The following is a 10983-nucleotide window of genomic DNA, read 5'->3' as shown; positions in this document are numbered from 1 at the left end:
ATATTCAAAATCAATAAGCGGGCATTAGGAGACCTCATGAAGCTGATTTTGGAGATTTCTCGTCCTCCGAGTCTCTTTGTACGTGACAAACCCACCGACGCCGGCAACAGTACAAGCCAAGCAAACAAATAAGCCTGTGGTCCAACTAGGACGATTGAATCGATCCATACCCCACATGCAGCCCGCTAAGCAAGCTTGAAATATTGTGTTCCAGGTGTTGCACCATACTATTAGGTCCAACTTCCACTTTTTGGTCCTTGCGAAATCTCCCAATGGTAGTTCTTGGTGAAATGATTCGCTCGACACATCGTCATCCGAGTTCCAATAGAACCACGAAGAGTAAATGACACGCAAGGAGTTGAAGGCTGACATACTACTGCCCAGCCTCCACATGATCCACAGATAGAGATCCCGAATTCGCCATGGAGCCAAACCGAGCCCCGGAATGCAAAACAAGGCGTTGAGAATTTGAGAATCAATCTCAATCCATTTACGTCGCGATGAGTACAGGTCGTTGCAGGATGGGTGACACATAGCAGGCGCGACATTACACATAAGAAGAAAGAGCATACCACCCCATGCAACGACGCTGAGTCCATATATTGTTATCAGAAACCCTTCTGGCGTTCGAATCCAACTCCAAAGGGCCTGCATGCCATTTTCGGGCTTTTGGGTGACTGGCTCGGCAGCTGGTAGAACCTGGGACACATGTCAGTCAATTGAATCAAAAGTACCTATTTGCGGACTGATATTGTATGAGACATACAAGTTTTTCATCGCTTTGATTGAACCCGGCCTTGTATCGAACGCTAACCTTGTCAAGCCTTGCATTTTCGGAAGTGGACTTGGTAAGATCCATATTGCGGTTTTCATTTGCTTTGAAAATATTTCTGAGGATCGTATTAGGCGGAATCTGATACTTAGTTATACTTCAAAAGAAGATAAAGTTCTCGTCTCGATTTATTTTTCTCCACTACGGATGATCGCCGAGTTTGCCCCTATCCAAATTTATGAGAACAAATACGAGAATGCGATTCCCGAGAATACGACCCACGAAATTATGAAATTACGAGTACGCGCTACAAAAATGTACGAGACAAATATTGAAAGCCGCAAACTTTTTAGAACTCAGAATTGGAGCATGTAATACAGTTTGTAACGAAAATTTTGGACAACAGATTGAAATTTTCTCCTTCTGACATGTTTGGGGCATTTCAGACCCCGTCTTCATTGCAATCATCGCAAAGAGGGAAACCCTAAGGACTGGAGTCTAGGTGATGGAACATTGGTTGATGTTTGGTGTAGCTCGTAAAAATTTGTATGTCTATATGTCTATCTTTCTCTATAGCTCCCGTAGACTATCGATGCCTGGTCCCCCCTTGCCGTTGCCATTATGATAATTGTTCAAACGCCGACAACACAGTTTTGACTTCTTCAGGGCTAGGAGGAAACTTTCCAAGCAAGTCATCACCTTCGGCAATTTTCGACTCGAAGATCTTCGCATCGGTCGAATTTAGCTTTCTGTTCTTGAGACTTTTGTAAATTCCCATCGCAGGGTAGGCCATAAGGCCAAACATTGCTTGAATGAATGACAGCTGTTAGTAGGGGATGGGGCAAAGTTACCACGGGAAAAGAAATTACCTGATCCTGGCTTAGAGAAAAGCTCGATGCTACCTTTTGCGAATCCCTTCGCGAATCCCGCCGCGCCGTCTTTTTTGGCCTCTTGGTAAGGTTTTGTAATGAAGCCACTGAGTCCTTGTGCAAATCCAGTGTATAGGCCCTGTTTTTAATTATAAGTAGATGCCTGGACAGGAAAAGTTTCAGTCCATTGGAATATGGCTCAATAGTCTCACCTTTCCAGCCTGAGTCATTCCTCCTTTCCATCCCTCAATTGGGGTCATTTTCTCTGGTACATCCCCATACAAACGGGGTACATTTCGCAAGCCTTCAGCCAAAGCAATTGGTGTTTCTACAAAGGCCCCATTTACGAGACTTGATGTCATTTGACTTGCACCTTTGATTGGGTCGATTGCAAAATTTCCGAGTCCCTTCGTGAATCGGGTAGAAGTGTTGATCAATACGGCCGATGTCGAACTCAGCGGATCGGTCGATATAGTCTCTATGTGCATCTTGCTTACACGGTACCTTGTGTTCGATCATTAGCCAAGCCAGTAGCATTTGAATCCAGTACATACAGTTTGATATGCCGTATATCGAGTTTCCCGTGACTTGTGAGAATCATCATCGCTTTGTGAGAGATTTTTAGCCTTTTGTGATCCAACGACCACACAGCAACCTCAGATGGTAATATATCACATCGGAGGTCCTTCCAAGGTAGGTAATTATGGAAGCTCGTAACTGCATTCGCGACTCCATCTTCGACCTTCATCACTGCACTGATTCTTGAGGCGGCCTGGTGTGCCTCAGGAGTGAGACAAAAACTGATAGCATCGGCCAAGGCGAGAGCAGTCAGGCGCTTCCGGTCGAGAGCTGGCGGCCCAGCGCCGGCAACAGCGACCATGGATGCCCAGAAGGGCTGGCTACATATAATATTTAGATTCAATCAAAGCAAAAATGAGAAACACTCGAGTTGGTGATATGAAAAGGGAAAGGTGGGTAGGGGGTGACCTACTCTCCAAAAAACGGAACGATCGTAGTCGGACATCCGTTCAGTAGGCCATAGGCAGTGGTGCCTGCGCCGCCGTGGTGAACAACTGCTGCAACCCGCTTGAAAAGCCATTCTATAATCAATGAGCTCATGACTTCCCAATTATGGTCTCAGAAAATGGGCTTCGAACCGTGTGGACAATCATCGATGAAGAGTATGTCAGGGGAATCGCAATTCTGTCCCAACTTACTCCAGCCTTTGGATACAATGGCTCGAATTCCTAGCTGGTTACACGCTTCTGCGATAATAGACGTCATGGCTTGCGGATCATCCATTACGATACTGCCAAATCCGATGTAGACTGGTGTTGTTCCTTTGGCCAAGAATTGCAGGATTTCCGAAGGTGGTTCGTAGAATGGCTCCTCTCGGAAGAAAAACCCACAAACATCTATATTGAGGAAGAATTAGCCTTGTCATAATAGCAAGTTCAATTGTTTGGCGCAATCACCGATATAAAAGGGCCAATCAGAGGGTTTTTTAATCAGTGCAGGAGACCAGCAATATGTATGGGGAACCTCCAAGGTCTCCATCAGACGAATTGCGGTTCGAGTTGACAGCTCCTCTAAGTTGAGAGTCCTCGTGCGAAATTTGTTAACAATGTCCGCCAGTCTATTAGCCGTTTTTGTCAGAGCCAATTCACTTGAGAAAACATGTCCAAAAAAGAGTGTGGCTTACCCGCTCCAGGTTAAGAGCTCTACCATGCTGTATGACAAGTAATTTTTGACTGAAGAATCAATATTGGAACCCCGAATGTTGGCGAGTGGATGGGGAAACTCCCTCGTTGGGCTCCATGGCATCGTGAAAATGATGTGCAGTGGCACGCCCAGTGCTTGTGCACAGTGAACATGAGCAAAGCTCGGCGGGTTTGCAATGATCGCATCTGCGACGAATGGGGCCATGCTGATGGGATCGGGCTCAACGCATGACTGCCAAAAGCCATGCAGCATTTCTGCAATCATTTGACGTTTGCGACCAATTTCTCCGCTGGCGATCGTTGACGCCTTGGGAATGATTCCGGGGTTGTTTACCATAAACTAGTTTGTTAGTTATTACAATGTCCTGGGTCATTCGCTGGCGAAATTAATTCGAGTCCCCGTACCGACATCAATTCTTCTGGGTTGCCTCCGATTGGGTAGAACTCTAGTCCTGTCTGTTGAACGAATTTCTCAAAGTTTTGATGGGTTGCAAGCCGGACACGATGACCCTTTCGCTGAAGCTGTGTCCCAAGTGCTATGAAAGGCTGAACATCTCCTAGAAAAGACATCGCGTTAGCCGAGAAAGTGTATGGAAAAGCTTCAGGGTATGAATTCATTGCAAACCTCGACTGCCCACTACTTGGATGACAATGTTCAATGGAATGACATCGACCGGAGAAACTTCCGGTTTCTTTTTTTCGTGTTCGGGTGTTCTTGCTACGAGCAGATTGCCTAGCCCTAGCTGCTGTGCCTGAACAGTCACGTCGACTCGACTATCATCTTCAGAGAATCAGTGACTAGAACAATTTCGACAAAGCATTTGGTGGTACGAACCGCGAAGAGCCGTGGATGCCTGGACGCAGCCATTGGACATAGCAACCTCGTAAGATGGTGGCAATTCATCGTGTGAGACTGACATCATGACTCTCACTTGAGGAGAATAGGTCGTCAAGCGCAGGCGCGAAATCGTGATAAGGAAGAATCTTTCAGTGTGGCAATTTTCAAATGGATACGCCGCTCATCTTATACTGTGCCTTGGAACTTTCGCCAGCAATTCAGTGGCGGAAAGATCAGCTAGACACGGGTTATAGAGCCTTCCGAGATATAGACACTAGTGGCTTAGGAGTGTGAATACGAAATACGGGTGGGTCTTTCAGAGTGTCTTCTGATTGGACAATGGTATATCTAAATGATATGTTCTATTCGGGATTGTTGCGGAGAGCCCCTCCACAATATACCGTGCTTTTAATCGCGCACAGATATTGCTCGTATATCCTCTCCTTCGAAAGGAACATCGCCGTTTCGAAGGAGAGCTGGGCTCACTTCGCAGCGGTCTCTTCCCACCCACCGCAGAATGCTTCCGCATAGCTTTGCTTCCTCCTTAAATATGGGGAGTGCTACGGGCCCGCCTGCAGCCCTCGCGGCGCTGTAGTCTTCTGTCAAGGAGACCTACATCACCATGTTCAGACTGCAGGTGCCCCGTACGGGCCAAACCTATCTCACGCGTCTCCATTGTAGCAATGTAGCAATGGTTAGAATACATGTCTTTTCCCGCTGAAACGAATCCACTGACTACAGACCCTTCGGTTAAAGACAAGACATTCTTCTTAATTGACCCCTGCATTTTGCGGAAAATTTGATTCTCGATCAAAAGGCTTCACCTCTTACATATTCTTCACGTCGCGTACAGATAAATATTTTAACTGAATCCAACGAATTACTATCCTACTCCGACCTTATTTCGCATGATTCAAAATAAGCCTGCTCCGCTTGAATCCACATGCGATGGAAAACGCAACCTCTTGGTTGTATACATAGACGGGTTTTTGGGATCCGAAGAGAGCTTTGCCCAATTTCCAAAGGAAGTACATGGCCTCTTGACAAAATCTCTCAGTGAGATACATGACGCTTGTATCAAAATATATCCTCGGCATAGGACTCGTGGGTCAATCAGGATTACACGCGACAATTCTAGCAAGTGGTAAGCCAATTAATTGTCATGACGGAAATGGCAGCGTTTTTAACCGGAGCTTACTAGGTTATCTTGCCAAGAAGGCCCTACCACCGATATATTTCTTCAGGGGCACAGTCTTGGTGGCCTCATCGCTGCAGATACTGTGTTACTATGTCGTGAGAAGGACCAAGGGTTCAAACACCGAATTTTTGGCCATCTCAGTTTCGATGTTCCCTACCTCGGTCTTCACCCTGGTATCATTTGGACGGGAATCAGCACACTTGGTCAAAATCCAGCTGCCAAAAACGCCAGCGACCAGTGCACGAGACAAGGAAAGCTCAGGCCGGTCAGGGGCGTGCTTAATTCTACTCAGGGAGTAAAAGCGGCGAGGGGGGTGAGCACTAGAACGGAAAGGGGAAACCAAGAATTGCCAGACATTGTCCGGTATATACCTAGGTATGCGTATCCCTGGCGTAGTCATTCGCCAAGGGTGGAAACCTTGGAACTAAGGTAGTTAGTTCTACTTGAAGGTTATGAGAGCTAATCATACGAAAATTATATCCTAGCTTTGAAAGAGCACGGTACAAATAAAGCTGTACTGGTAGTTGGTATCTGTAGTCGCACAATTTCTGTACATAGTATATTCGAAGCGAAAGGAAGAATCTACATAAAAAGACAGAGCGGAAGGGGTAAGCATCGAAATAGACACGAGCGAAGTGGATAGGAGATAAAAGCAGTTCCCAAAATGTAGTGGGGAACAAAATGCATAGGACGCCATCGCAAGATACCAGACCCAGTTGCAACTCCGTTTTGATGCGCAGTGGAATAAAAGGTAATGAAGGATGGATGAGCAATAAAAAACAGAAGAAAAAAGAAACCAGATCCGAGGGAGTGATGCAATGATATGGGGTGCAGATGAAAATGAAATAACGGAGCTCAAAGAAACGACGGTTGTCAGTCGGAGACGTGAAAATCTAGGTCTAGGCTGGTCGCAATGCAAGGCGAGAAAGGAGACGGATAAGAGAAAAGTGGCGGCGCAAGTCAAAGAAAGAAAGAAAAGGCAAGACGAAAAACAGTTATTGAGCAGAGGAGATTCTCATGCCTTAATGGTGCATGGTGTTGACTCCGCTGTAGTAATTGCTGCCCTGCGGAACGTGGTTCTGGCTCTGTTGATAGCTAGGTGGAGTCGGCAGCGCTTGGTTGAGTTGACCGTACCAAGACTGGCGGCGGGGTTCGCTAGCCTGGTTCACTTGGTGAAGGGCATCCCAGGTCTGACTAGCCGCAGGCATGTTATACATACCCTCCTGGCGGATAGGGGCTTGGGCCTGAGGGTGATAGAGAGACCCTGCGTACTGGGAGGCATATTGTTGAGGGGTAAATTGCTGCTGCTGCTGCTGAAATGGCTGTTGCATCATTTGCTGGTTGCGGGAGGCGATCGCATGCTGAACCATGTGGTTTGACATGCCCTCCTTCATGGCACGCTTCTCACGCTCACGAGCATCAATCGACGAAACTAGGCCCCCACCGGCAGATGGCTGAGGCTTTTGATTGTTGCTTGACATGTCGAAGAACGAAGAGCCTGTCATGCGTGCAACGTGCTCCTGCTCGCGAGCCGAAAGGTGGTTCGCGACATCACCATACCCCATCATTGTGCTTGCACCGCGCGAGGAGGGGCGGTAGTTGGGGTCCTGGTAGGATGTCATGCGCGAGTTGGGCCGAGCTTGCTGAGTCCAATCTCCAGAGACAGGGCGCTGTAACGGCGGTGTATTACTGCTAGATCCAGAGCGATGGTGACTGTGCATCGGGGGGGCTAGGTGCTCCTGCAGCTCGTTGGTTCACAAACTGCTCGGGTGTAAGGCCGCCACCGGGAGTTGTAGGCCGGCCAGATGCCATTCCGGGCTGCCAAAGAACACTTCGTCGGCGGTGATCTTCCTGACTGGGAGACCGCTCATGTCCCATCGGATTAGTGGGAACAGAAATTCGGTACCGCTCGGCATCTGTCTGGTTAGAAGCCTTTCTCAGAGTATCTCCAGTATTAGGTCGTCCGGTCGTAGGCATATAAGTCATTGTCGGCCCGAAATCCACTGTTGGGATGTCAAAGCTGGGTTCTGAAGGCTTGTCGGGTGTGTAGTGAGCATCTCCGATGACAAGATCTTGCCTAGTGGGCTGTCCCACGGTCTTCATGACACCCATTCGGGGCTTGGTCGACTTCGCTGACTTTTTACTATACACAGACTCATGGGTACTTGCGTAGTCAGGCGTAACGGCGGATGCGTCATCGTACACACTTTCATCTTGGGTAAAGGTCGGAGAGATTGGCGAGGGGAGGTGAGGTGCGATTCGATTCAATGCATCTTCGTCCAATGTATGGCGAAGGTCGTCGAAGCTTGGCTCTCCTGGGTCCTGAGAAGAACGCGGAGCACCGAATATTTGCCGCTGCGGTAGAGGCTTGCGCCTTACTGATTTGGCTGAATCAATCTGCGGGTTGTGCTGAGGTGATGACGTGCTATCAGAACCAGCGGTCGCCGGCCGTTGTTCCAGATTTCGGGGTTGTTCTGCAACCTGGGGCTGACGAACTGGAAGCGCGAGACCAAGACCTTCATCACTAGAGTAGTGGGCAAGACGAGTGCTTTCAGATGGGATAGGCGGTTCGGGAAGCGGATGGCTGGTGGCCTGGGCTTGTCGTCTGGTGCCAATACTGGAATCGGAGTCTTGATTGCGTAGCGCCGCGGCAACTCCTCCCACAGTTGACATCGCCCCAACGGAGGTTAACTGAGAGAGAGTTGCGTGAGACATTCTGTTATTCTCTCGGGTCTGTGCGTATGTTGCCTCCGGGCGGTTTGTAGGCATGGATCTTGGGCCATGAGAAAAGTCAGGTGGGGTAGTCACAGGAGAGGGTGGCGTGCGTGGCGCAGGCTCCTCAAACCTATTCGCATGCCTTGTCTCCTCGGGATGTCTTTCGCCTTCGAAATCAGTATGCTCCGTAATAGGCCCTGCAAGAGCTTGAGCTCTGTCGCGCTGCACCAGGTCTTGGGCAGATGAGTCCGGGGAACTGTCTAGCATGGAATCATGGCCAGGTCTCCGCTCGGTTTGGAAACCAGTGATATCCGACATCCCACGAGAATGGAATCCCATGGGCTCACCGATCGTGGGAGGCTTTTGAATGACGGCATCTGTCGAATGGTTGAATTCGGGCTTAGATTCAGGGGATTGGAAGGGACGACGAGATGGGTCAGTTGGCGTATCACTAGTTCGACCCGAAATACTAGCACGGTAACGAGGGCGGGTGCTGTTGACGCTGTTGGTTCTGCTTCTGCCTGTGGACATTCGACTTTGAGTCGCTTCCTTCAGCTGCCTCCTCCACTGGGCTTCATTCCAACTCAAGCTCCCTGGGATTTGGAGCAGATTCACGATATCCAGAACATCCAAGTAACCGTACCTCCGTTCTTTGGGGAACGCGAACATGATGCTCTTGATATGGTTCGTGTCAGCCACGAGACGAGTTGGACGTCCATAGAGATTGAATGTGTCAAATGTCGGGAAGAGGAATCGGAGCATCATTTCGAGCCCAGAAACCGCGGCATGCAGCTCGGGCATGACAAACACCATTCCCTCGGCAGTTTGGCGCTCTGCATGCAGGGTCACCAAGCCTTCCATTTTCACCAAAGTGGATTGATCAATCAGAGCCTTGGATTGGGGGTAAATTGCATACGCCGAGTATACGTGAGTGACTGTCGCTATCGGCGTGACCTTTTTGGTCTTCTTCGTCTCGTAGAAGCTAATGCTACCTGTTATAGGGATTGAAAGTCGATCATAGGCAGATTTTTTCATCGCCTTGCGAGCCTTTTGGATCTCTTTCTCGTCGGGTGGATTTATAACAAACCAGCATCGCCTCCAGGGTGTTCCTGCACCGAATCTGACGCGAGCCCAATCTTCATGGCGAAACTTGGACGGAGCCAAAATAGCCTGGATTCCAGGTAGCGTTTTGCCTTTGGCGGCAATGAGAGATCCTGTGTAAGCTTCATAAAGCGATGTGTGCTCGTACATAGCAAGACGGATAGCGGCCGTCCATTGTGTCATGGAATGGAAAGAGTTGAAATGTAGCAGATAGCGGTTCTTTCCTGCGGAGGAGAGACTAAGAACGTTTTTTAATGGCTGGACCGCTCCGTTTCGAATGGGCAATGTTTCGATCTATAATCCACCGTCAGGACACAGTTAGGGCTATCGAAAGGACTCCAACGAAAGTATGATCAATGAACGAGGGAGCGTACCATTTTGATCGAGGCATCGGCTAAATTAATGAAAGTCGCGGGAACATCTGCACCGTCTGCCGCGTCCAGCGCAGAAGCTTCCCAGAGGGAGAGAACAGTACCGACGAGCTGCGCATAACACTCCATCCATTGGCGATCAAGGGATGGTCGTCCATCTAGGCATTTCATTAGGTTAGTCCCTCTTACATTAGCAACTAGAACCGTAACACGGATCACGTACGATTATCCTGGTCATTCAATTTAAGGAAATAGCCTTCTTGGTAGACCTTGTTGGTGTGAATATTGAGATAGGTGAAGATCGGCGATAGCTCCGGTGGGGTATCCTCGGTTTGGGCCACGAGCGGCGGGTTGCGGGAGAAGATCATAGATGCTGGTCGCGAGCCGATTCCCTCCCCTCTCGGCGTTGAACCATTGACCGGCGACAGTTCGGAGGGTGGGGAGGGTGTATCTGGTGAGGGAGTCTGCCACCGCGGCGGAGTTTGAGCAGGCGTCACATTGCTCGACGACTTACGCTTCTCTTTGCGATTTTCCTTTTGGGAGTCATTGTTTTTGGGATTGCCGAACGTTGATATAAACGAGAGAACTAGGAGCGACGCAAGGGAGAGTTAATAAGGTTGATCTCCAACCAACTCCGAAGCACCCGAGAAGAACGATCAACATACCACGCGAGCGGCCCATGTCGACAGTAGGTGATAGATCACCGGTCCAGTCGGGATGTCGACTTCAACTGAGAAGCTGAACAAGGGTCGAGGAGGGACCCCGGAAGGAAAGGAAAGAAAGACGGAGGAAGCTAAAAGGAGACCGGGGTTGGGCAGGGGAGAGGGTCACAAAAAGCCACGATAGCGCACGGTCTTCTGGTGGAAAAAGAGGGAGAAACCGGAGTTTGATTGGAATGGGGACGGTCAGGTCGGATAGGCTAATTCATGAAGCGAGTGACAGGGTTTTCGAGAATCGAAGAGGATAAGTGGAAAGGAGGCAAAACGTGGGTTTTCGAGTTTCGAGTTTGGAGGCGGGCACGGCCAAATAGAGTGTGGATGACGTTGCGTGGCCCAAAAGGTAATGAATAGTTCGGGACTAGTACAATTGCGACACAGCCACGAGGTTGTTAGGGGAAAGGGAAAGGAGGGAGAAAAAAGATGGATGATTTTCCTTATTTTTTCCAAGAGGGGCAGAGAAGGAGAAAGAGAGAGAGAAAGAAAGAGGGTAACCTTGGAGAAAGAATGGAGAGAAGAAGCTGGGCATGACAGTGGGACAAGGCTGGTTACGCTGCTTACTTGGTATGTTGGACAATAACTCTCTTTTTTCTTTTTTCTTCTTTTTTTTTCACTGAGACATTTCTTTATTGTACTCTATACTCTATACTCTGTACTTTTTACTCTTACTTTCTACTCTGTA

At 48.8% G+C, this 10983-nt stretch overlaps 3 protein-coding genes across 3 annotated transcripts; all 3 read right to left on the bottom strand.

The window, feature by feature from the left end:
• Positions 1-24: 24 nt before the first annotated feature.
• Positions 25-859, bottom strand: N7533_002210 (DUF2985 domain-containing protein; the record flags this gene model as incomplete). Its single annotated transcript, XM_057098860.1, has 2 exons — positions 25-699; positions 767-859. The coding sequence occupies 2 exons, from the start codon at positions 857-859 to the stop codon at positions 25-27; spliced, it is 768 nt and encodes a 255-aa protein (XP_056963996.1).
• Positions 860-1391: 532 nt separating this feature from the next.
• N7533_002209 (glycosyltransferase) lies at positions 1392-4285 on the bottom strand (the record flags this gene model as incomplete). The annotated part of the gene is made up of 11 exons (XM_057098859.1): positions 1392-1579; positions 1624-1780; positions 1854-2094; positions 2139-2540; positions 2633-2741; positions 2859-3056; positions 3117-3277; positions 3344-3702; positions 3768-3919; positions 3988-4143; positions 4198-4285. The coding sequence occupies 11 exons, from the start codon at positions 4283-4285 to the stop codon at positions 1392-1394; spliced, it is 2211 nt and encodes a 736-aa protein (XP_056963995.1).
• Positions 4286-6420: 2135 nt separating this feature from the next.
• On the bottom strand, positions 6421-10266 carry N7533_002208 (uncharacterized protein; the record flags this gene model as incomplete). The annotated part of the gene is made up of 5 exons (XM_057098858.1): positions 6421-7111; positions 7161-9508; positions 9589-9743; positions 9809-10171; positions 10251-10266. The coding sequence occupies 5 exons, from the start codon at positions 10264-10266 to the stop codon at positions 6421-6423; spliced, it is 3573 nt and encodes a 1190-aa protein (XP_056963994.1).
• Positions 10267-10983: the final 717 nt, after the last annotated feature.

Source organism: Penicillium manginii (genome assembly GCF_028828005.1).
Source record: "Penicillium manginii strain IBT 31320 chromosome Unknown utg000002l:1.0-5564898.0:1.0-5567710.0, whole genome shotgun sequence".
Classification (NCBI taxonomy): Eukaryota; Fungi; Ascomycota; class Eurotiomycetes; order Eurotiales; family Aspergillaceae; genus Penicillium; species Penicillium manginii.
Note: the sequence above shows the minus strand (reverse complement) of the source record. Positions and strands in the feature narration are given on the sequence as shown.